Source organism: Branchiostoma lanceolatum, chromosome 4 (assembly GCF_035083965.1).
Source record: "Branchiostoma lanceolatum isolate klBraLanc5 chromosome 4, klBraLanc5.hap2, whole genome shotgun sequence".
Classification (NCBI taxonomy): Eukaryota; Metazoa; Chordata; class Leptocardii; order Amphioxiformes; family Branchiostomatidae; genus Branchiostoma; species Branchiostoma lanceolatum.
In genome coordinates, this window is record NC_089725.1 from 32,393,833 (window position 1) to 32,419,955 (window position 26,123).

Genomic DNA, 26,123 nt, shown 5'->3' on the forward strand with positions numbered 1-26,123 from the left:
TTTAATAGCATGGCTTCTTGCAAGAAATTCTGTACAAAAATCGCGTTAGAGGACCATAGTTCTAAAGCTCTTGACCAAAGCCAGAAGCTGCTCAGGCCTTATAATTAGCTGTCTGGGAATTTACAGGGTTGAACTTTGCATACCGTTATGGGAGTCCCCTTCACAAGACTGACACCCGACGCCGTACAGGGGGTCCGGTTACATGGTGTGAGAACTGGACTGGAAAATCTCAGCAGACAGCCTGAGATCTCACAACAATTTGTATGACTGGTCGCTTATCCAGGACAACATATCAGAGTTTTTTAATGCAACGTTGAGCTGTAATTTCCAACACAAAAATTGGACTGCTAAATTTTCGACTGCCCAACTCCAGTCTTTGCCAAGGAATGAGCAATCCACAGCTTCTGTGAGGTCCCGTCATGCAGATAATACACCTAAATTTGTGAGTAGTGGATTTTGGGGAGCAGCAATATTTTGGGTTGGAAATTACAGTCCAATTTTGCTTCATAACCATCTTTTTTTACAAAAACAGAACTTTCAAGCAAAGATGTAGACTCAAAGTTTTGTGTATTAGACTCTCCTTCTCAATATCCAACAGTCAAATTCATGGTTAACAACTTTTCAGATGACAGTATTTTTCTTACATGCTATTTTTCTTGTGTCAAATACTTTAAGGTACAAAGGTATAGACAATAACATTATCATGTATATTACAGTTCACTTCAGCTCTTACAAAGGGAATGTTTCAAAACTTATCAAAAAGTCTGTCGTACTACTGTATACACAGTGCGTATGTTACACAGCTAACTACCGTTTTGTACAAGATAAAATATATAGCACAAATTGTCTCAGTCAATATACTGCAACTCGTAGTCCAAGCAATGATTGAAAATAGGTTATACTAATTACATGTACATATCATTTATTTATCAAGACATAAGCAGTATATTGTTATGATGTCTACCTAGAAGAAATTGAAGTCTTGAATGGGCACTTATCTCAACTCTATGTCTTACTCTCCAAGCAGAGGTTAGGCTCTGACTGGTTTTGGACTTCTTCATTTTTGTCTGGCTTTCTGTTTTGTCAGATTTTCTTTTGTCTGCCAGCCACATCCTGACAAAATAGAAAGCCTGACGAAAGTGCCTAAAAGATGTCCAAAACAAGCCAGATCCTAACCTCTGCTTGGAGAGTGGCTACTATATGTCTCAATCAGTAATTCAGGCGTAGAAAATGAGTTCTGGGATCTGACCGCCCTGCACGCCCGTCCCGTTGGTGCTCTCCGACGAGCACTGGAACTGGAACGTGACGGTCCCCAGCGTGATCTCGCTCACCCCCTCCTGGCCGAAGTAGCTCAGTTCCGCGCCGTCCAGGATTGCACTCGCCGTGTAGAACGTGTCTGGGTCGATCTGAACCGGGTGTTTGAACCACACCGGGAACGTGTTGCTCGAACCGTCCGAGAAAAACTTCACCGTGTTCTCCGCAAGAACCTTCCCCGATTGCTTGATCTCTATTTTGACCGTGTAGTCCGCCGCGCCGGAGCTCGAGCCGTACAAACCGAACCCGGCCATGAAGATGCGCTTGTCCACGGCGAACTGTATGCTGTCGCACCGCCCACGGTAGCGCCACTGGTTGCTACGGTAGGCAGACGACTGGAACCGGTGACATCTCTCCGGTTTCATACCGGTCCGAGGCACTAGGGGGAAATCCAGCACGGGTTTGTTCCTGGCTGTGTAGTAGAGGAAGATGTCCGCCGTCTCCTGTAGCGTGAGGATCCCGGACTGAGCAGCGCCGTTTGCGTACTCCTCCAGGCTCATGGCGGGCACGCGGATCAGGTACAGCGCCCGGCCGAGCACACGGCGCTTGTTGTTCGCGTTCGGCTGTAGGTTCTGTCTCCTGCTCTCGGCCTCCGCCCAGCGCGCCGCCGCGTCGAAAATAACAATCTCCTTGGCGTTCAGACTCTCCCTGCCGAGGACCGTTTCCAGTGTCTCGTAGTCGATCTCCGTGAACCCCTCGGAGTTTAGCGCCAGCTCAGCCTGGGCGTCGATGACCTGTCAGATATGGAGATATAGACGTTATTTTAAATCATTTATATTGTATATATACAATAGTTTTTATGTACATTTACTTAAAATAGTGTTATAGTACTGGAAAAACTTTATTTACGGATATCCGGATGCAAAATGATGATGATGATTGTTATAGCTCGTTATGCTGTCCATGTGAAAATTCCACTGTAATGACTTGTCCTTGTCAGCAGGGCTAGCCCTTTGTAATAGCAACAGGCTAGTTGGGCAGCCCTGGCTGTGTGTGCTGAACAACCAAACCAATAGATAAATAAATAGATTTTCTATCTAAAGCCTGTATATGACTGTCTCTTGTCACGTGATAATCAACCTCAGTCACGTGACAAGAGAACTCTAAGGCGAGATCTGACTTTACCTGGTTGATGAAGAGACAGAGTTCGTCTCGAAAGCTCCCCAAAAAGCTACTCCTTTTGTTGTGTGTAATATTTAAACATTTGTCAAGATAAATAGATAGATGATGATGATTGTTATAGCTCGTTATGCTGTCCATGTCAAAATTCCATTGTAATGACTTGTCCTTGTCAGCAGGGCTAGCACTTTGTAATAGTAACAGGCCTGTGCGTGCTGAACAGCCAAACCGAATAGATAAGTAGATAGATGACCTGCCAGCACCGCTGCATGAGCTCCGGCTCCTCGAACAGGCGGCTCTGCGACAGGAGCACGCAGGCGTTCCGGGCGCTCAGACTCGTCTCCAGGAAGGTGACGCAGGCCTTGGCCAGGTGCGGCACGATGTACTTCTTTGCGGAGTAGAGCGTGGCCAGGACGGTGTCCGGCTCCAGGTCGATCTCATCGCAGTAGAGATACCTGCAACAGGAAGTACAGAACAGAATAGTAGCACCGACAGTGGGGTTGTATTACAGTCTCACGTTTCTGCATGTTTTCTTAAGACTTGTATGTATTACTATGACATGATTGACACAATAATAACAACAACAATTGAAGGACAACACTATGTATACACGGTTAGGGGAGGGGAGATGATATCAGAAAAACAATACTCTCCAAGCAGAGGATAGGCTTTGGCTTTTTCCTACTTTTGTTTTTCGGCATATTGGTTAGGCTTTCTACTGTCAGGTTTTCTTTTTCTTCATCCAACCTCTGCTTGGAGAGTAGAGTGAAAACATCACCAAAAGAAGAACTCACTCCATACACACACGACATATCCATACACAGCACTGGATGACTCACTTGAGCATTGCTAGAAAGGCTTGTGGCTCGACATCAGGGATCTCGATGTCGGCCTTGTTTTCCGCCAGCCCTCCGAAGAACATGGCGTAGAAGACGGTGCTTCCCGTGGCCAGGACGTACTTGTGCGCTGGGATCCGCTTTGCGGCCTTGGGCGGGCCGACCAGGAAGTGGACGTCGCTCATGAGCTCGTTGTTGAACATGAGGGCGTTGCGTTCCCGCACGGTCGGCTTCAGGCCTGGGGAGAGAAAAACAAACAGAAGGATGTACAAAGTGTTCTCTCGCTAGTCGCTACATAGAAACAATGAGATTCATAGAAACAATGAGTATCTATGCTTTACATTTGGGACCGCATCTGTTGGCAGCGACACCTAAAGTTATAGAACCAGTCAGAATTGCCCTGAGGACGGTCACCGAAACGTCGGTCGTGAATAAAACACTTGGTTGTGTTGAGAAAACTTTGTTATCCAGAACTAAGGAGTATTTTCACAGCACACATGCAGAGAGCACCTGAGGTCTAGTGGATGAGCACCAGTGAGGACACCAAGCATAGACAGCATCAAGTGACCACATCTAGCGGGAAAATACATTGTAGACATTTAACAAGTATATCAACAACAACAACATCTCCCTACCCTGCCAGTTGGGCACGTCCGTGGTGACCGGGGGCGCGGGTGCGACCGCCGCGGCGCTGCTCTGCTTCTGGTGGAAGGTGGGCACGGCGGGCTCCTGCTGCTGTCCTCGGGCCGCCCTCGCCTGCACCGCCGCCGCCTGCTGCACCACGCCGCCCGGCTTCCCCGGGATCTGCTCGTTAGACTCCTCCTGCCGCCGGTCGCCCATCCTGAGTCTGAGGCAGTGCGAGAGGAGGTGGATCACCTTCATGTTTCCTTCAGCACAACATCTACAGTCTACACTACCGCCCAGTACGGAAACCTTCCCCGAACCCGCACCATGTCCATAGAATATCACCAGAGCAGAAAACACACATCTTCCTGGCCTGAAGTGCGTTATACTTCTGGGCGGTTTAGAAATGCCTGTTAGAAATGTCCGTACGGATTGTGATACCCAAATAGGGAGGTGGGTGCCGAAATTTCCGCCGGATCACACCGGGCTCGTGTGTCCGCGGTTCGCTTCGCGGGAAGACGGAAAAATGAAGCGAGTTTCTCGATACGGCGGCGTCATAATTCCTCTGCCAGATACCGACGTTACTACAGTACAAAGGGAGCGCCCCGAACCCGGCGAATTTGCATTCACGCCGCGTATTCCCCAGCTTGTTGTAAACGCTACGAGTTTCGTCTGTTATCGCTGTTCCCACTCCGGCAATACCGGGGAACACCGACTGTGCGTTCGGCAGGACTTTACTGCCGACTGCTGAGACACAAACACTGAGACATCTCTGAGAAACTTCAAGTATGACAGACCTACTGCAGGCGCAGCGACGCCGTACCTACCAATTTTCTCGATTTCACGACTTCCTGTGCGATATTTCACCCACCCATGAGGAGGAATAGTATCCTCGCTAAGTTCAAAGTTAACGAGGCTTGGTTAATTGGTAGTTTCGGTCGTGTAGTGCGTGGAATATTACCTAGAAGAATGTCCAGCTCCGAAAATGACTTGCCCCGGGCGCCATATTTGGCTCCCCACTTTTTCCCATGATCCAACGCGCTGGGGGACGTACCACTTGGGAGATGGGGGTCAATGTTTACAAAGACAAAACTCGCAGGAGGGGGCAAAAAGTTTTATGAAACTTTTCAGAAGAAAATCAGCGAACTTACAAGACTGCTTTTGACAAAGATAAGAAAATGTTTAATCTGACAGGAGTATCAGATTATAAAGATGATTCCTTGTATGATATACAATATTAAAGCTGAGGAGAGATTTTGATCAGATGAAGACTTTTCATTTCTTTTGCCAAACCCATTCCTAGCTTGCAAATTGTGTTCTGTAGAATTGTGCACCTAGTACCTATGAAGAATGACAAAACATTTTCCCAGATCCCTGCCTATAAGGCTTTAAAAGAATACATGCTGAAATAAAGAATGATATTTCATACAAATACAAGACCTTTGCCTGTTTAACACACGTTGGGCAAACTTTGCTTCAGTGAAGAAAGCTTTTATAAGATGTCATAGAAATTTCCCTCATAATATTTTCTTTTATTCCACTTATTGTGAAGCCTTACAATTCATTCAATTATATGCTGTAACATAATGAAAAAACTTTAGAGATCATAACACTTGAAACTACCTCTTGCACCAATGACTCGAAACAAAAAATTTATGCATTTTCCCAGACTCGTGCCTGTACATGTTGGACAAACTTTGTTCCAACAAAGAAAACTTTTCTTATAATATTTCATTAAAAAAACATGATCATTTCCCCAGACCCGTGCCTGTACATCCACCGGTTTGCGCACAAGCTGGAGTTCGGGGAGCGGACCCACGAGGTCTCCATGACGGCGCTGCGCCTGGTGTCGCGCATGAAGCGGGACTGGATGCACGGCGGCAGGCGCCCCTCGGGGCTGTGTGGAGCAGGTGTGTGTCTGTTTGTTTGTTTGTTTGACGTGTGTATGATGGCGCTGCACCTGTGTGGAGCAGGCAAAGATTCGTGCACGGCCGTGGGCCACATCAATTGATTTCTTTGTTCTCAAAATCATTGGTTCACTTGAAAAAAAAAAGACTAATTTCTACCCCCGAGGCAGAAAACTACAGAACAGTTTCAAAATATTTGTATCTTTTTATTTTTATCTTTAAAAAGATTTTGCATGGATAGAATAATCCAGTATGAGAACTTCGCCATTGTTTTTTTTTCCCCAACATTAATCATGATCATTTTTAAGGGTTCTTGCTGTAAAAAGTACATAAAGAGAAACACAAATGTCAATGTCTGAAGAGCTTCCTCTCCATTTCTTCCATGGCAGCGCTGCTGGTGTCTGCTCGCCTGCATGACTTCCACAGAACTCAGAAGGAAATCATCAAAGTGGTGAAAGTCTGTGAAGCAACCCTCAGGAAAAGGTAATAGTACTGTTTTCTCTTGTTATTTAATAAGAAAATTAATTTTAGGGGTGTTGGAACTAAGGGGTGTTGGAATATAGTGGTATGGGGACATAGGGGTGTTGGAATACATGTTGTATATGTCTTTTGGAACATGGGTAGCCTGAATGAATTGCACTTTAGTGGCTGGCCAAACATCTGGTGCCTGCCAGAATATGCGGGGAGGGGCATTACAGCCCCGGACAGCGGAGTTTGTGTTACATAGACTAGAACATGGCCTTGGGGTGTCAGAGCATGGAGGCTTTGGAACATAAGTTTGTCCCCAACAATGTCTATTCCACCCCCACCCCCCAGACTGACGGAGTTTGAGGACACGCCCTCCAGTAAGCTGACCATCGACGAGTTCCACAAGATCGACCTTGAGGAGGAGCAGGACCCGCCGTCCTTCAAACACAGCCGGAGGAAGGCCCGGCAGCAGGTGGGTGGGGACACCTGATCAATTGATTTGTAAATATGTTGCCAGGCAACAGGTGCGCGGGGCAGCGGGGTGATTGATGGATGGATTGATTTGTCAATATGTTGTTGAAAAGGAAAGACAATGAATGAATCAGAGTGATTAAATGCTTTGGGAGGGAAAAACCTGTCAGGCTAGCAAAGCTTTCTTCACATGTGCATACATGTAAGGAGATTGATGGAGAGCTAACAAGTCTCTGTGTGTATGTTGAGTATGACCGCCGGTGTTATGTTATATAGCTGGAGGAGCAACTTGACAAAGAAATCGTGGGAGAGCCGACAAGTCTGTGTCTGACAGAGTGCATGACAGCCAGTTAATCTCTGGTGTTATATTGTATAGCTGGAGGAGCAGCTTGACAAGGAGATTGAGGGAGAGCTGACGAGTCTCTCTCGGTGTGTGTGTGTATGCATGTGTGTGTGTGTGTGTGTTGTATATAACCGTCCGCTGGTGTTCTATTGTACAGCTAGAGGAGCAGCTTGACAAGGAGATCGAGGGAGAGTTGTGTGAGGGAGAGAGAGGGTGCATGTGTATAACTGATTGTGTTTTATTGTACAGTTAGAGGAGCAGCTTGACAAGGAGATCGAGGGCGAGCTGACGAGTCTCTCTCGGTGTGTGTGTGTATGCATGTGTGTGTGTGTGTGTGTTGTATATAACCGTCCGCTGGTGTTCTATTGTACAGCTAGAGGAGCAGCTTGACAAGGAGATCGAGGGAGAGTTGTGTGAGGGAGAGAGAGGGTGCATGTGTATAACTGATTGTGTTTTATTGTACAGCTAGAGGAGCAGCTTGACAAGGAGATCGAGGGCGAGCTGACGAGTCTGGAGGTGGAGATAGAGAAGGAGCTGGAGAGGGAGCGGGAGAAAAGGATGAACAAGATGAAGAACCTGCTGAAGGGCAAAGGTAACTTGTCCTTTTCTTCCCAAGAACCGCAAGATGTTGACTGTGTTAAGTAGAGTGGATTCATTCCGACATCTTTCGAGAACTTATATACCTTTCCAGCACATACTGCCCTGGTAATAAAGCCTTCAGACACCAAAAAAGCCACATAGAGAAACCCGGGCTCGGTGACAGGCTGAATTAAAGTTCTAAACAGGGGTCTTTGCAGCTCTAGATGTCTTCATCATCATCTTGTCGTGAGAGTGTCACGGATGGACAACACCCTCCTCCTCCAGTCCTCCCTGTCCTCCATTGCTAGATGTCTTACTGTGTGCAAAAAATGTCGGTTAGCTTGAGGAATGAATCCACTCTACTTTATAACCATGCGAGATGGTGTTACAACTTACAGAACGGAAAAGAAACGATCCATGAAGACGAAGTTTTGGTTCAGAAAAAGTTACTTCAATACATATAAAGCCTGTGTGTACAGAAGTAGAGGGGAGTTGTTAGGGATGAAGTATTACCCTGTCAGCCTGTAAAGAACACCTTGACATTGAGGGATTCGGCAGGGTTGCGGTGATAAGGCCGGGCGTTCCCTCTGACCGACCTGGTACTTACCTCCTTTGTCGCTCCTCCTCTGATGTTGGCTATGAACCTCTCCCTGCTCTTCAAGCATGATTTAGCTGCTACTGTAAATCTTGATATGTTTGCGGTGGTCTTATTTTTGCTGTTTTGACAGTGACCTGTCTAGTGCAAATTCATGACACTGCAAACATGCGTTCTAGTGTACCATTACTGCACTACGGAATTGTTTTAACCACAAAATCAAAACACTGCAAAAACATCCTTTCCCCTTCTACTGCAAAATAGAGTCACTGCAAATCAGGGCTGCCTCCAGGACCTGTCCCTCTATTCCGGGATGGAGATTTTCTTGTTGGAATGGACAGACCTTACCGTCCAAAAAATCTCACCTTCATGACATGAAATTAATGCAAAATGTATTTTGATAAGCTTAAAATGACAGATTTTAACAACAAAAATCAACAACATTGGCTCCCAAACAATGAGTGGGTTGGGAAAAATTTAAAACTGGAGACAGCCCTGCCACAAATTTAGATGAATTTACGGTATCCAAAAGGATTCTTCGTCGCTGCAGGGATGGATGGGGTTCATCTGTGCTGCACTTAACTCTCTTATCCCTTTCTGAGGGAAGCGTCCATCACGGCCATGGTTCAGGGACAGGGAGATCTGTCTTATATGTGGGAATCCGAGTTTCAAAGTCAAGTGGGTAGAGTTGAACCTGTCCGTGTAAGCCGGGGGAACAGCAGAGTTTGGGCTTGTGATGCATCATGTCGTACTGGTGCAGGGATCCTGGATGGATGAAGGTGTTGTGTTCCTGAACAGCAGAGCTTGGGCTTGTGATGCATCATGTCGTACTGGTGCAGGGATCCTGGATGGATGAAGGTGTTGTGTTCCTGAACTGCAGAGTTTGGGCTTGTGATGCATCATGTCGAACTGGAGCAGGGATCCTGGATGGATGAAGGTGTTGTGTTCCTGAACTGCAGAGTTTGGGCTTGTGATGCATCATGTCGTACTGGAGCAGGGATCCTGGATGGATGAAGGTGTTGTGTTACTGAACAGCAGAGTTTGGGCTTGTGATGCATGTCGTACTGGTGCAGGTATCCTGGATGGATGAAGGTGTTGTGTTCCTGAACAGCAGAGTTTGGGCTTGTGATGCATGTCGTACTGGTGCAGGGGTCCTGGATGGATGAAGGTGTTGTGTTCCTGAACAGCAGAGTTTGGGCTTGTGATGCATGTTGTACTGGAGCAGGGATCCTGGATGGATGAAGGTGTTGTGTTCCTGAACTGCAGAGTTTGGGCTTGTGATGCATGTCGTACTGGTGCAGGGATCCTGGATGGATGGAGGTGTTGTGTTCCTGAACAGCAGAGTTTGGGCTTGTGATGCATGTCGTACTGGTGCAGGGGTCCTGGATGGATGAAGGTGTTGTGTTCCTGAACAGCAGAGCTTGGGCTTGTGATGCATCATGTCGTACTGGTGCAGGGATCCTGGATGGATGAAGGTGTTGTGTTCCTGAACAGCAGAGCTTGGGCTTGTGATGCATGTTGTACTGGAGCAGGGATCCTGGATGGATGAGGGTGTTGTGTTCCTGAACTGCAGAGTTTGGGCTTGTGATGCATGTTGTACTGGAGCAGGGATCCTGGATGGATGAAGGTGTTGTGTTCCTGAACAGCAGAGTTTGGGCTTGTGATGCATCATGTCGTACTGGTGCAGGGGTCCTGGATGGATGAAGGTGTTGTGTTCCTGAACAGCAGAGTTTGGGCTTGTGATGCATGTCGTACTGGTGCAGGGATCCTGGATGGATGAAGGTGTTGTGTTACTGAACAGCAGAGTTTGGGCTTGTGATGCATGTCGTACTGGTGCAGGGGTCCTGGATGGATGAAGGTGTTGTGTTCCTGAACAGCAGAGTTTGGGCTTGTGATGCATCATGTCGTACTGGTGCAGGGATCCTGGATGGATGAAGGTGTTGTGTTACTGAACAGCAGAGTTTGGGCTTGTGATGCATCATGTCGTACTGGTGCAGGGATCCTGGATGGATGAAGGTGTTGTGTTCCTGAACAGCAGAGTTTGGGCTTGTGATGCATCATGTCGTACTGGTGCAGGGATCCTGGATGGATGAAGGTGTTGTGTTACTGAACAGCAGAGTTTGGCTTGTGATGCATCATGTCGTACTGGTGCAGGGGTCCTGGATGGATGAAGGTGTTGTGTTCCTGAACTGCAGAGTTTGGGCTTGTGATGCATGTTGTACTGGAGCAGGGATCCTGGATGGATGAAGGTGTTGTGTTACTGAACAGCAGAGTTTGGGCTTGTGATGCATGTCGTACTGGTGCAGGGGTCCTGGATGGATGAAGGTGTTGTGTTCCTGAACTGCAGAGTTTGGGCTTGTGATGTATGTCGTACTGGTGCAGGGATCCTGGATGGATGAAGGTGTTGTGTTCCTGAACAGCAGAGTTTGGGCTTGTGATGCATCATGTCGTACTGGTGCAGGGATCCTGGATGGATGAAGGTGTTGTGTTACTGAACAGCAGAGTTTGGGCTTGTGATGCATCATGTCGTACTGGTGCAGGGATCCTGGATGGATGAAGGTGTTGTGTTCCTGAACAGCAGAGTTTGGGCTTGTGATGCATGTCGTACTGGTGCAGGGATCCTGGATGGATGAAGGTGTTGTGTTACTGAACAGCAGAGTTTGGCTTGTGATGCATCATGTCGTACTGGAGCAGGGGTCCTGGATGGATGAAGGTGTTGTGTTCCTGAACAGCAGAGTTTGGGCTTGTGATGCATCATGTCGTACTGGTGCAGGGATCCTGGATGGATGAAGGTGTTGTGTTACTGAACAGCAGAGTTTGGGCTTGTGATGCATGTCGTACTGGTGCAGGGATCCTGGATGGATGAAGGTGTTGTGTTACTGAACAGCAGAGTTTGGGCTTGTGATGCATGTCGTACTGGAGCAGGGGTCCTGGATGGATGAAGCTGTTGTGTTACTGAACTGCAGAGTTTGGGCTTGTGATGCATCATGTCGTACTGGCGCAGGGATCCTGGATGGATGAAGGTGTTGTGTTCCTGAACTGCAGAGTTTGGGCTTGTGATGCATGTCGTACTGGTGCAGGGATCCTGGATGGATGAAGGTGTTGTGTTCCTGAACTGCAGAATTTGGGCTTGTGATGCATGTCGTACTGGAGCAGGGGTCCTGGATGGATGAAGCTGTTGTGTTACTGAACAGCAGAGTTTGGGCTTGTGATGCATCATGTCGTACTGGAGCAGGGATCCTGGATGGATGAAGGTGTTGTGTTCCTGAACTGCAGAGTTTGGGCTTGTGATGCATCATGTCGTACTGGAGCAGGGATCCCGGATGGATGAAGGTGTTGTGTTACTGAACAGCAGAGTTTGGGCTTGTGATGCATCATGTTTAACTGGTGCAGGGATCCTGGATGGATGAAGGTGTTGTGTTCCTGAACAGCAGAGTTTGGGCTTGTGATGTATGTCGTACTGGTGCAGGGGTCCTGGATGGATGAAGCTGTTGTGTTCCTGAACAGCAGAGTTTGGGCTTGTGATGTATGTCGTACTGGTGCAGGGGTCCTGGATGGATGAAGGTGTTGTGTTCCTGAACAGCAGAGTTTGGGCTTGTGATGCATCATGTCGTACTGGAGCAGGGATCCTGGATGGATGAAGGTGTTGTGTTCCTGAACAGCAGAGTTTGGGCTTGTGATGCATGTCGAACTGGAGCAGGGGTCCTGGATGGATGAAAGTGTTGTGTTACTGAACAGCAGAGTTTGGGCTTGTGATGCATGTCGTACTGGTGCAGGGATCCCGGATGGATGAAGGTGTTGTGTTACTGAACAGCAGAGTTTGGGCTTGTGATGCATCATGTCGTACTGGAGCAGGGATCCTGGATGGATGAAGGTGTTGTGTTCCTGAACAGCAGAGCTTGGGCTTGTGATGCATCATGTCGTACTGGTGCAGGGATCCTGGATGGATGAAGGTGTTGTGTTCCTGAACAGCAGAGTTTGGGCTTGTGATGCATGTTGTACTGGAGCAGGGATCCTGGATGGATGGAGGTGTTGTGTTCCTGAACAGCAGAGTTTGGGCTTGTGATGCATGTCGTACTGGTGCAGGGATCCTGGATGGATGAAGGTGTTGTGTTCCTGAACAGCAGAGTTTGGGCTTGTGATGCATGTCGAACTGGAGCAGGGGTCCTGGATGGATGAAAGTGTTGTGTTACTGAACAGCAGAGTTTGGGCTTGTGATGCATGTCGTACTGGTGCAGGGATCCCGGATGGATGAAGGTGTTGTGTTCCTGAACAGCAGAGTTTGGGCTTGTGATGTATGTCGTACTGGTGCAGGGGTCCTGGATGGATGAAGGTGTTGTGTTACTGAACAGCAGAGCTTGGGCTTGTGATGCATGTCGAACTGGAGCAGGGATCCTGGATGGATGAAAGTGTTGTGTTACTGAACAGCAGAGTTTGGGCTTGTGATGCATGTCGTACTGGTGCAGGGATCCTGGATGGATGAAGGTGTTGTGTTCCTGAACAGCAGAGTTTGGCTTGTGATGCATCATGTCGTACTGGTGCAGGGGTCCTGGATGGATGAAGGTGTTGTGTTCCTGAACAGCAGAGTTTGGGCTTGTGATGCATGTTGTGCTGGAGCAGGGGTCCTGGACGGATGAAGGTGTTGTGTTCCTGAACAGCAGAGTTTGGGCTTGTGATGCATCATGTCGTACTGGTGCAGGGGTCCTGGATGGATGAAGGTGTTGTGTTCCTGAACAGCAGAGTTTGGGCTTGTGATGCATCATGTCGTACTGGTGCAGGGATCCTGGATGGATGAAGGTGTTGTGTTACTGAACAGCAGAGTTTGGGCTTGTGATGCATGTCGTACTGGTGCAGGGATCCTGGATGGATGAAGGTGTTGTGTTACTGAACAGCAGAGTTTGGGCTTGTGATGCATGTCGTACTGGTGCAGGGATCCTGGATGGATGAAGGTGTTGTGTTCCTGAACAGCAGAGTTTGGGCTTGTGATGTATGTCGTACTGGAGCAGGGATCCCGGATGGATGAAGGTGTTGTGTTCCTGAACAGCAGAGTTTGGGCTTGTGATGCATGTCGTACTGGTGCAGGGGTCCTGGACGGATGAAGGTGTTGCGTTCCTGAACAGCAGAGTTTGGGCTTGTGATGCATCATGTCGTACTGGCGCAGGGATCCTGGATGGATGAAGGTGTTGTGTTCCTGAACTGCAGAGTTTGGGCTTGTGATGCATGTCGTACTGGTGCAGGGATCCTGGATGGATGAAGGTGTTGTGTTACTGAACAGCAGAGTTTGGGCTTGTGATGCATCATGTCGTACTGGTGCAGGGGTCCTGGATGGATGAAGGTGTTGTGTTCCTGAACTGCAGAGTTTGGGCTTGTGATGCATCATGTCGTACTGGTGCAGGGATCCTGGACGGATGAAGGTGTTGTGTTCCTGAACTGCAGAGTTTGGGCTTGTGATGCATGTCGTACTGGTGCAGGGATCCTGGATGGATGAAGGTGTTGTGTTCCTGAACAGCAGAGTTTGGGCTTGTGATGTATGTCGTACTGGAGCAGGGGTCCTGGATGGATGAAGGTGTTGTGTTCCTGAACAGCAGAGTTTGGGCTTGTGATGCATCATGTCGTACTGGAGCAGGGGTCCTGGATGGATGAAGGTGTTGTGTTACTGAACAGCAGAGTTTGGGCTTGTGATGCATGTCGTACTGGTGCAGGGATCCCGGATGGATGAAGGTGTTGTGTTCCTGAACAGCAGAGTTTGGGCTTGTGATGCATGTTGTACTGGAGCAGGGATCCTGGATGGATGAAGGTGTTGTGTTCCTGAACAGCAGAGTTTGGGCTTGTGATGCATGTCGTACTGGTGCAGGGATCCTGGATGGATGAAGGTGTTGTGTTCCTGAACAGCAGAGTTTGGGCTTGTGATGTATGTCGTACTGGAGCAGGGGTCCTGGATGGATGAAGGTGTTGTGTTCCTGAACAGCAGAGTTTGGGCTTGTGATGCATCATGTCGTACTGGAGCAGGGGTCCTGGATGGATGAAGGTGTTGTGTTACTGAACAGCAGAGTTTGGGCTTGTGATGCATGTCGTACTGGTGCAGGGATCCCGGATGGATGAAGGTGTTGTGTTCCTGAACAGCAGAGTTTGGGCTTGTGATGCATGTTGTACTGGAGCAGGGATCCTGGATGGATGAAGGTGTTGTGTTACTGAACAGCAGAGTTTGGGCTTGTGATGCATGTTGTACTGGTGCAGGGATCCTGGATGGATGAAGGTGTTGTGTTCCTGAACTGCAGAGTTTGGGCTTGTGATGCATCATGTCGTACTGGTGCAGGGATCCTGGATGGATGAAGGTGTTGTGTTCCTGAACAGCAGAGTTTGGGCTTGTGATGCATCATGTCGAACTGGTGCAGGGATCCTGGATGGATGAAGCTGTTGTGTTCCTGAACTGCAGAGTTTGGGCTTGTGATGCATGTCGTACTGGAGCAGGGATCCCGGATGGATGAAGGTGTTGGGTTCCTGAACAGCAGAGTTTGGGCTTGTGATGCATGTCGTACTGGTGCAGGGATCCTGGATGGATGAAAGTGTTGTGTTCCTGAACTGCAGAGTTTGGGCTTGTGATGCATCATGTCGTACTGGTGCAGGTATCCTGGATGGATGAAGGTGTTGTGTTCCTGAACTGCAGAGTTCGGGCTTGTGATGCATCATGTCGTACTGGTGCAGGGATCCTGGATGGATGAAGGTGTTGTGTTCCTGAACTGCAGAGTTTGGGCTTGTGATGCATCATGTCGTACTGGTGCAGGGATCCTGGATGGATGAAGGTGTTGTGTTCCTGAACAGCAGAGTTTGGGCTTGTGATGCATGTCGTACTGGTGCAGGGGTCCTGGATGGATGAAGGTGTTGGGTTCCTGAACTGCAGAGTTTGGGCTTGTGATGCATGTTGTACTGGTGCAGGGATCCTGGATGGATGAAGGTGTTGTGTTCCTGAACAGCAGAGTTTGGGCTTGTGATGCATCATGTCGTACTGGTGCAGGGGTCCTGGATGGATGAAGGTGTTGTGCTCCTGAACTGCAGAGTTTGGGCTTGTGATGCATCATGTCGTACTGGTGCAGGGATCCTGGATGGATGAAGGTGTTGTGTTCCTGAACAGCAGAGTTTGGGCTTGTGATGCATGTCGTACTGGTGCAGGGGTCCTGGATGGATGAAGGTGTTGTGCTCCTGAACAGCAGAGTTTGGGCTTGTGATGCATGTCGTACTGGAGCAGGGGTCCTGGATGGATGAAGGTGTTGGGTTCCTGAACAGCAGAGTTTGGGCTTGTGATGCATGTCGTACTGGTGCAGGGATCCTGGATGGATGAAAGTGTTGTGTTCCTGAACTGCAGAGTTTGGGCTTGTGATGCATCATGTCGTACTGGTGCAGGGATCCTGGATGGATGAAGGTGTTGTGTTCCTGAACTGCAGAGTTTGGGCTTGTGATGCATCATGTCGTACTGGTGCAGGGATCCTGGATGGATGAAGGTGTTGTGTTCCTGAACTGCAGAGTTTGGGCTTGTGATGCATCATGTCGTACTGGTGCAGGGATCCTGGATGGATGAAGGTGTTGTGTTCCTGAACTGCAGAGTTTGGGCTTGTGATGCATCATGTCGTACTGGTGCAGGGATCCTGGATGGATGAAGGTGTTGTGTTCCTGAACAGCAGAGTTTGGGCTTGTGATGCATGTCGTACTGGTGCAGGGATCCTGGATGGATGAAGGTGTTGTGTTCCTGAACAGCAGAGTTTGGGCTTGTGATGCATGTCGTACTGGTGCAGGGGTCCTGGATGGATGAAGGTGTTGTGCTCCTGAACAGCAGAGTTTGGGCTTGTGATGCATGTCGTACTGGAGCAGGGGTCCTGGATGGATGAAGGTGTTGGGTTCCTGAACAGCAGAGTTTGGGCTTGTGATGCATGTCGTACTGGAGCAGGGATCCTGGATGGATGAAGGTGTTGTGTTCCTGAACTGCAGAGTTCGGGCTTGTGATGCATCATGTCGTACTGGTGCAGGGATCCTGGATGGATGAAGGTGTTGTGTTCCTGAACTGCAGAGTTTGGGCTTGTGATGCATCATGTCGTACTGGTGCAGGGATCCTGGATGGATGAAGGTGTTGTGTTCCTGAACAGCAGAGTTTGGGCTTGTGATGCATGTCGTACTGGTGCAGGGGTCCTGGATGGATGAAGGTGTTGTGCTCCTGAACTGCAGAGTTTGGGCTTGTGATGCATCATGTCGTACTGGTGCAGGGATCCTGGATGGATGAAGGTGTTGTGTTCCTGAACTGCAGAGTTTGGGCTTGTGATGCATCATGTCGTACTGGTGCAGGGATCCTGGATGGATGAAGGTGTTGTGTTCCTGAACAGCAGAGTTTGGGCTTGTGATGCATGTCGTACTGGTGCAGGGGTCCTGGATGGATGAAGGTGTTGTGCTCCTGAACAGCAGAGTTTGGGCTTGTGATGCATGTCGTACTGGAGCAGGGGTCCTGGATGGATGAAGGTGTTGGGTTCCTGAACAGCAGAGTTTGGGCTTGTGATGCATCATGTCGTACTGGAGCAGGGATCCTCGATGGATGAAGGTGTTGTGTTCCTGAACAGCAGAGTTTGGGCTTGTGATGCATGTCGTACTGGTGCAGGGATCCTGGATGGATGAAGGTGTTGTGTTCCTGAACTGCAGAGTTTGGGCTTGTGATGCATCATGTCGAACTGGTGCAGGGATCCTGGATGGATGAAGGTGTTGTGTTCCTGAACAGCAGAGTTTGGGCTTGTGATGCATCATGTCGTACTGGAGCAGGGATCCTCGATGGATGAAGGTGTTGTGTTCCTGAACAGCAGAGTTTGGGCTTGTGATGCATGTCGTACTGGTGCAGGGATCCTGGATGGATGAAGGTGTTGTGTTCCTGAACAGCAGAGTTTGGCTTGTGATGCATCATGTCGTACTGGTGCAGGGATCCTGGATGGATGAAGCTGTTGTGTTCCTGAACAGCAGAGTTTGGGCTTGTGATGCATCATGTCGTACTGGTGCAGGGATCCTGGATGGATGAAGGTGTTGTGTTACTGAACAGCAGAGTTTGGGCTTGTGATGCATCATGTCGTACTGGTGCAGGGATCCTGGATGGATGAAGGTGTTGTGTTCCTGAACAGCAGAGTTTGGGCTTGTGATGCATGTTGTACTGGTGCAGGGATCCTGGATGGATGAAGGTGTTGTGTTCCTGAACAGCAGAGTTTGGGCTTGTGATGCATGTTGTACTGGAGCAGGGATCCTGGATGGATGAAGGTGTTGTGTTACTGAACAGCAGAGTTTGGGCTTGTGATGCATCATGTCGAACTGGAGCAGGGATCCTGGACGGATGAAGGTGTTGTGTTCCTGAACAGCAGAGTTTGGGCTTGTGATGCATCATGTCGTACTGGAGCAGGGGTCCTGGATGGATGAAGGTGTTGGGTTCCTGAACTGCAGAGTTTGGGCTTGTGATGCATGTCGTACTGGTGCAGGGGTCCTGGATGGATGAAGGTGTTGGGTTCCTGAACTGCAGAGTTTGGGCTTGTGATGCATGTCGTACTGGTGCAGGGGTCCTGGATGGATGAAGGTGTTGTGTTCCTGAACAGCAGAGTTTGGGCTTGTGATGCATCATGTCGTACTGGTGCAGGGATCCTGGATGGATGAAGGTGTTGTGTTCCTGAACTGCAGAGTTTGGGCTTGTGATGCATCATGTCGAACTGGAGCAGGGATCCTGGATGGATGAAGGTGTTGTGTTCCTGAACTGCAGAGTTTGGGCTTGTGATGCATCATGTCGTACTGGAGCAGGGATCCTGGATGGATGAAGGTGTTGTGTTCCTGAACAGCAGAGTTTGGGCTTGTGATGCATGTTGTACTGGAGCAGGGATCCTGGATGGATGAAGGTGTTGTGTTCCTGAACTGCAGAGTTTGGGCTTGTGATGCATGTCGTACTGGTGCAGGGGTCCTGGATGGATGAAGGTGTTGTGTTACTGAACTGCAGAGTTTGGGCTTGTGATGCATGTCGTACTGGTGCAGGGATCCTGGATGGATGGAGGTGTTGTGTTCCTGAACAGCAGAGTTTGGGCTTGTGATGCATGTCGTACTGGTGCAGGGGTCCTGGATGGATGAAGGTGTTGTGTTCCTGAACAGCAGAGCTTGGGCTTGTGATGCATCATGTCGTACTGGTGCAGGGATCCTGGATGGATGAAGGTGTTGTGTTCCTGAACAGCAGAGCTTGGGCTTGTGATGCATGTTGTACTGGAGCAGGGATCCTGGATGGATGAGGGTGTTGTGTTCCTGAACTGCAGAGTTTGGGCTTGTGATGCATGTTGTACTGGAGCAGGGATCCTGGATGGATGAAGGTGTTGTGTTCCTGAACAGCAGAGTTTGGGCTTGTGATGCATCATGTCGTACTGGTGCAGGGGTCCTGGATGGATGAAGGTGTTGTGTTCCTGAACAGCAGAGTTTGGGCTTGTGATGCATGTCGTACTGGTGCAGGGATCCTGGATGGATGAAGGTGTTGTGTTACTGAACAGCAGAGTTTGGGCTTGTGATGCATGTCGTACTGGTGCAGGGATCCTGGATGGATGAAGGTGTTGTGTTACTGAACAGCAGAGTTTGGGCTTGTGATGCATCATGTCGTACTGGTGCAGGGATCCTGGATGGATGAAGGTGTTGTGTTCCTGAACAGCAGAGTTTGGGCTTGTGATGCATGTCGTACTGGTGCAGGGATCCTGGATGGATGAAGGTGTTGTGTTACTGAACAGCAGAGTTTGGCTTGTGATGCATCATGTCGTACTGGTGCAGGGGTCCTGGATGGATGAAGGTGTTGTGTTCCTGAACTGCAGAGTTTGGGCTTGTGATGCATCATGTCGTACTGGTGCAGGGATCCTGGATGGATGAAGGTGTTGTGTTCCTGAACAGCAGAGTTTGGGCTTGTGATGCATGTTGTACTGGAGCAGGGATCCTGGATGGATGAAGGTGTTGTGTTACTGAACAGCAGAGTTTGGGCTTGTGATGCATGTCGTACTGGTGCAGGGATCCTGGATGGATGAAGGTGTTGTGTTCCTGAACAGCAGAGTTTGGGCTTGTGATGCATGTCGTACTGGTGCAGGGATCCTGGATGGATGAAGGTGTTGTGTTACTGAACAGCAGAGTTTGGCTTGTGATGCATCATGTCGTACTGGAGCAGGGGTCCTGGATGGATGAAGGTGTTGTGTTCCTGAACAGCAGAGTTTGGGCTTGTGATGCATCATGTCGTACTGGTGCAGGGATCCTGGATGGATGAAGGTGTTGTGTTACTGAACAGCAGAGTTTGGGCTTGTGATGCATGTCGTACTGGTGCAGGGATCCTGGATGGATGAAGGTGTTGTGTTACTGAACAGCAGAGTTTGGGCTTGTGATGCATGTCGTACTGGAGCAGGGGTCCTGGATGGATGAAGCTGTTGTGTTACTGAACTGCAGAGTTTGGGCTTGTGATGCATCATGTCGTACTGGCGCAGGGATCCTGGATGGATGAAGGTGTTGTGTTCCTGAACTGCAGAGTTTGGGCTTGTGATGCATGTCGTACTGGTGCAGGGATCCTGGATGGATGAAGGTGTTGTGTTCCTGAACTGCAGAATTTGGGCTTGTGATGCATGTCGTACTGGAGCAGGGGTCCTGGATGGATGAAGCTGTTGTGTTACTGAACAGCAGAGTTTGGGCTTGTGATGCATCATGTCGTACTGGAGCAGGGATCCTGGATGGATGAAGGTGTTGTGTTCCTGAACTGCAGAGTTTGGGCTTGTGATGCATCATGTCGTACTGGAGCAGGGATCCCGGATGGATGAAGGTGTTGTGTTACTGAACAGCAGAGTTTGGGCTTGTGATGCATCATGTTTAACTGGTGCAGGGATCCTGGATGGATGAAGGTGTTGTGTTCCTGAACAGCAGAATTTGGGCTTGTGATGCATGTCGTACTGGAGCAGGGGTCCTGGATGGATGAAGCTGTTGTGTTACTGAACAGCAGAGTTTGGGCTTGTGATGCATCATGTCGTACTGGAGCAGGGATCCTGGATGGATGAAGGTGTTGTGTTCCTGAACTGCAGAGTTTGGGCTTGTGATGCATCATGTCGTACTGGAGCAGGGATCCCGGATGGATGAGGGTGTTGTGTTCCTGAACAGCAGAGTTTGGGCTTGTGATGCATCATGTCGTACTGGTGCAGGGATCCTGGATGGATGAAGGTGTTGTGTTCCTGAACAGCAGAGTTTGGGCTTGTGATGCATGTCGTACTGGAGCAGGGATCCTGGATGGATGAAGGTGTTGTGTTCCTGAACAGCAGAGTTTGGGCTTGTGATGTATGTCGTACTGGTGCAGGGGTCCTGGATGGATGAAGCTGTTGTGTTCCTGAACAGCAGAGTTTGGGCTTGTGATGTATGTCGTACTGGTGCAGGGGTCCTGGATGGATGAAGGTGTTGTGTTCCTGAACAGCAGAGTTTGGGCTTGTGATGCATCATGTCGTACTGGAGCAGGGATCCTGGATGGATGAAGGTGTTGTGTTCCTGAACAGCAGAGTTTGGGCTTGTGATGCATGTCGAACTGGAGCAGGGGTCCTGGATGGATGAAAGTGTTGTGTTACTGAACAGCAGAGTTTGGGCTTGTGATGCATGTCGTACTGGTGCAGGGATCCCGGATGGATGAAGGTGTTGTGTTACTGAACAGCAGAGTTTGGGCTTGTGATGCATCATGTCGTACTGGAGCAGGGATCCTGGATGGATGAAGGTGTTGTGTTCCTGAACAGCAGAGCTTGGGCTTGTGATGCATCATGTCGTACTGGTGCAGGGATCCTGGATGGATGAAGGTGTTGTGTTCCTGAACAGCAGAGTTTGGGCTTGTGATGCATGTCGTACTGGAGCAGGGATCCTGGATGGATGGAGGTGTTGTGTTCCTGAACAGCAGAGTTTGGGCTTGTGATGCATGTCGTACTGGAGCAGGGATCCTGGATGGATGGAGGTGTTGTGTTCCTGAACAGCAGAGTTTGGGCTTGTGATGTATGTCGTACTGGTGCAGGGATCCTGGATGGATGAAGGTGTTGTGTTCCTGAACAGCAGAGTTTGGGCTTGTGATGCATGTCGAACTGGAGCAGGGGTCCTGGATGGATGAAAGTGTTGTGTTACTGAACAGCAGAGTTTGGGCTTGTGATGCATGTCGTACTGGTGCAGGGATCCCGGATGGATGAAGGTGTTGTGTTACTGAACAGCAGAGTTTGGGCTTGTGATGCATCATGTCGTACTGGAGCAGGGATCCTGGATGGATGAAGGTGTTGTGTTCCTGAACAGCAGAGCTTGGGCTTGTGATGCATCATGTCGTACTGGTGCAGGGATCCTGGATGGATGAAGGTGTTGTGTTCCTGAACAGCAGAGTTTGGGCTTGTGATGCATGTCGTACTGGAGCAGGGATCCTGGATGGATGGAGGTGTTGTGTTCCTGAACAGCAGAGTTTGGGCTTGTGATGCATGTCGTACTGGTGCAGGGATCCTGGATGGATGAAGGTGTTGTGTTCCTGAACAGCAGAGTTTGGGCTTGTGATGCATGTCGAACTGGAGCAGGGGTCCTGGATGGATGAAAGTGTTGTGTTACTGAACAGCAGAGTTTGGGCTTGTGATGCATGTCGTACTGGTGCAGGGATCCCGGATGGATGAAGGTGTTGTGTTCCTGAACAGCAGAGTTTGGGCTTGTGATGTATGTCGTACTGGTGCAGGGGTCCTGGATGGATGAAGGTGTTGTGTTCCTGAACAGCAGAGTTTGGGCTTGTGATGCATGTCGAACTGGAGCAGGGATCCTGGATGGATGAAGGTGTTGTGTTCCTGAACAGCAGAGTTTGGGCTTGTGATGCATCATGTCGTACTGGAGCAGGGATCCTGGATGGATGAAGGTGTTGTGTTCCTGAACAGCAGAGTTTGGCTTGTGATGCATCATGTCGTACTGGTGCAGGGGTCCTGGATGGATGAAGGTGTTGTGTTCCTGAACAGCAGAGTTTGGGCTTGTGATGCATGTCGTACTGGTGCAGGGGTCCTGGATGGATGAAGGTGTTGTGTTCCTGAACAGCAGAGTTTGGGCTTGTGATGCATCATGTCGTACTGGAGCAGGGGTCCTGGACGGATGAAGGTGTTGTGTTCCTGAACAGCAGAGTTTGGGCTTGTGATGCATCATGTCGTACTGGTGCAGGGGTCCTGGATGGATGAAGGTGTTGTGTTCCTGAACAGCAGAGTTTGGGCTTGTGATGCATCATGTCGTACTGGTGCAGGGATCCTGGATGGATGAAGGTGTTGTGTTACTGAACAGCAGAGTTTGGGCTTGTGATGCATGTCGTACTGGTGCAGGGATCCTGGATGGATGAAGGTGTTGTGTTACTGAACAGCAGAGTTTGGGCTTGTGATGCATGTCGTACTGGTGCAGGGATCCTGGATGGATGAAGGTGTTGTGTTCCTGAACAGCAGAGTTTGGGCTTGTGATGTATGTCGTACTGGAGCAGGGATCCCGGATGGATGAAGGTGTTGTGTTCCTGAACAGCAGAGTTTGGGCTTGTGATGCATGTCGTACTGGTGCAGGGGTCCTGGACGGATGAAGGTGTTGCGTTCCTGAACAGCAGAGTTTGGGCTTGTGATGCATCATGTCGTACTGGCGCAGGGATCCTGGATGGATGAAGGTGTTGTGTTCCTGAACTGCAGAGTTTGGGCTTGTGATGCATGTCGTACTGGTGCAGGGATCCTGGATGGATGAAGGTGTTGTGTTACTGAACAGCAGAGTTTGGGCTTGTGATGCATGTCGTACTGGTGCAGGGATCCTGGATGGATGAAGGTGTTGTGTTCCTGAACAGCAGAGTTTGGGCTTGTGATGTATGTCGTACTGGAGCAGGGGTCCTGGATGGATGAAGGTGTTGTGTTCCTGAACAGCAGAGTTTGGGCTTGTGATGCATCATGTCGTACTGGAGCAGGGGTCCTGGATGGATGAAGGTGTTGTGTTACTGAACAGCAGAGTTTGGGCTTGTGATGCATCATGTCGTACTGGTGCAGGGATCCCGGATGGATGAAGGTGTTGTGTTCCTGAACAGCAGAGTTTGGGCTTGTGATGCATGTTGTACTGGAGCAGGGATCCTGGATGGATGAAGGTGTTGTGTTACTGAACAGCAGAGTTTGGGCTTGTGATGCATGTTGTACTGGTGCAGGGATCCTGGATGGATGAAGGTGTTGTGTTCCTGAACTGCAGAGTTTGGGCTTGTGATGCATCATGTCGTACTGGTGCAGGGATCCTGGATGGATGAAGGTGTTGTGTTCCTGAACAGCAGAGTTTGGGCTTGTGATGCATCATGTCGAACTGGTGCAGGGATCCTGGATGGATGAAGCTGTTGTGTTCCTGAACTGCAGAGTTTGGGCTTGTGATGCATGTCGTACTGGAGCAGGGATCCCGGATGGATGAAGGTGTTGGGTTCCTGAACAGCAGAGTTTGGGCTTGTGATGCATGTCGTACTGGTGCAGGGATCCTGGATGGATGAAAGTGTTGTGTTCCTGAACTGCAGAGTTTGGGCTTGTGATGCATCATGTCGTACTGGTGCAGGTATCCTGGATGGATGAAGGTGTTGTGTTCCTGAACTGCAGAGTTCGGGCTTGTGATGCATCATGTCGTACTGGTGCAGGGATCCTGGATGGATGAAGGTGTTGTGTTCCTGAACTGCAGAGTTTGGGCTTGTGATGCATCATGTCGTACTGGTGCAGGTATCCTGGATGGATGAAGGTGTTGTGTTCCTGAACTGCAGAGTTCGGGCTTGTGATGCATCATGTCGTACTGGTGCAGGGATCCTGGATGGATGAAGGTGTTGTGTTCCTGAACTGCAGAGTTTGGGCTTGTGATGCATCATGTCGTACTGGTGCAGGGATCCTGGATGGATGAAGGTGTTGTGTTCCTGAACAGCAGAGTTTGGGCTTGTGATGCATGTCGTACTGGTGCAGGGGTCCTGGATGGATGAAGGTGTTGTGTTACTGAACAGCAGAGTTTGGGCTTGTGATGCATCATGTCGAACTGGTGCAGGGATCCTGGATGGATGAAGGTGTTGTGTTCCTGAACAGCAGAGTTTGGGCTTGTGATGCATGTCGAACTGGAGCAGGGGTCCTGGATGGATGAAAGTGTTGTGTTACTGAACAGCAGAGTTTGGGCTTGTGATGCATGTCGTACTGGTGCAGGGATCCTGGATGGATGAAGGTGTTGCGTTCCTGAACAGCAGAGTTTGGGCTTGTGATGCATCATGTCGTACTGGAGCAGGGATCCTGGATGGATGAAGGTGTTGTGTTCCTGAACAGCAGAGCTTGGGCTTGTGATGCATGTTGTACTGGAGCAGGGATCCTGGATGGATGAAGGTGTTGTGTTCCTGAACAGCAGAGTTTGGGCTTGTGATGCATCATGTCGTACTGGTGCAGGGATCCTGGATGGATGAAGGTGTTGTGTTACTGAACAGCAGAGTTTGGGCTTGTGATGCATCATGTCGTACTGGTGCAGGGATCCTGGATGGATGAAGGTGTTGTGTTCCTGAACAGCAGAGTTTGGGCTTGTGATGCATCATGTCGTACTGGTGCAGGGATCCTGGATGGATGAAGGTGTTGCGTTCCTGAACAGCAGAGTTTGGGCTTGTGATGCATCATGTCGTACTGGAGCAGGGATCCTGGATGGATGAAGGTGTTGTGTTCCTGAACAGCAGAGCTTGGGCTTGTGATGCATGTTGTACTGGAGCAGGGATCCTGGATGGATGAAGGTGTTGTGTTCCTGAACAGCAGAGTTTGGGCTTGTGATGCATCATGTCGTACTGGTGCAGGGATCCTGGATGGATGAAGGTGTTGTGTTACTGAACAGCAGAGTTTGGGCTTGTGATGCATCATGTCGTACTGGTGCAGGGATCCTGGATGGATGAAGGTGTTGTGTTCCTGAACAGCAGAGTTTGGGCTTGTGATGCATGTCGTACTGGAGCAGGGATCCTGGATGGATGGAGGTGTTGTGTTCCTGAACAGCAGAGTTTGGGCTTGTGATGCATGTCGTACTGGTGCAGGGATCCTGGATGGATGAAGGTGTTGTGTTCCTGAACAGCAGAGTTTGGGCTTGTGATGCATGTCGAACTGGAGCAGGGGTCCTGGATGGATGAAAGTGTTGTGTTACTGAACAGCAGAGTTTGGGCTTGTGATGCATGTCGTACTGGTGCAGGGATCCCGGATGGATGAAGGTGTTGTGTTCCTGAACAGCAGAGTTTGGGCTTGTGATGTATGTCGTACTGGTGCAGGGGTCCTGGATGGATGAAGGTGTTGTGTTCCTGAACAGCAGAGTTTGGGCTTGTGATGCATGTCGAACTGGAGCAGGGATCCTGGATGGATGAAGGTGTTGTGTTCCTGAACAGCAGAGTTTGGGCTTGTGATGCATCATGTCGTACTGGAGCAGGGATCCTGGATGGATGAAGGTGTTGTGTTCCTGAACAGCAGAGTTTGGCTTGTGATGCATCATGTCGTACTGGTGCAGGGGTCCTGGATGGATGAAGGTGTTGTGTTCCTGAACAGCAGAGTTTGGGCTTGTGATGCATCATGTCGTACTGGTGCAGGGGTCCTGGATGGATGAAGGTGTTGTGTTCCTGAACAGCAGAGTTTGGCTTGTGATGCATCATGTCGTACTGGTGCAGGGGTCCTGGATGGATGAAGGTGTTGTGTTCCTGAACAGCAGAGTTTGGGCTTGTGATGCATCATGTCGTACTGGAGCAGGGGTCCTGGACGGATGAAGGTGTTGTGTTCCTGAACAGCAGAGTTTGGGCTTGTGATGCATCATGTCGTACTGGTGCAGGGGTCCTGGATGGA

General features: G+C 49.5%; 2 protein-coding genes across 3 annotated transcripts in view; one reads left to right on the forward strand and one right to left on the reverse strand.

The window, feature by feature from the left end:
* LOC136432083 (transcription factor IIIB 90 kDa subunit-like) overlaps positions 1-26,123 on the forward strand; it is a 58,179-nt gene that overhangs the window by 15,505 nt on the left and 16,551 nt on the right. Inside the window, exons 7-10 of the mRNA XM_066423103.1 lie at positions 5,654-5,803; positions 6,190-6,283; positions 6,617-6,740; positions 7,548-7,674. Coding sequence (XP_066279200.1) covers positions 5,654-5,803; positions 6,190-6,283; positions 6,617-6,740; positions 7,548-7,674 — 495 coding nt within the window. The remainder of the gene's footprint in view (positions 1-5,653; positions 5,804-6,189; positions 6,284-6,616; positions 6,741-7,547; positions 7,675-26,123) is intronic.
* Positions 552-4,980, reverse strand: LOC136434067 (BTB/POZ domain-containing protein 3-like). Of its 2 annotated transcripts, none has more exons than XM_066426752.1 (5): positions 4,855-4,980; positions 3,905-4,116; positions 3,273-3,507; positions 2,687-2,888; positions 552-2,048 (listed from the first exon to the last, which is right to left on the reverse strand). In XM_066426752.1, exons 2-5 carry the CDS (start codon positions 4,107-4,109, stop codon positions 1,218-1,220), a joined length of 1,473 nt encoding a protein of 490 aa, XP_066282849.1. In that variant the 5' UTR covers positions 4,110-4,116; positions 4,855-4,980; the 3' UTR covers positions 552-1,217. The 2 variants fall into 2 exon arrangements, with proteins under 2 accessions (XP_066282849.1, XP_066282850.1); XM_066426753.1 differs by lacking the exon at positions 4,855-4,980 and adding an exon at positions 4,721-4,848.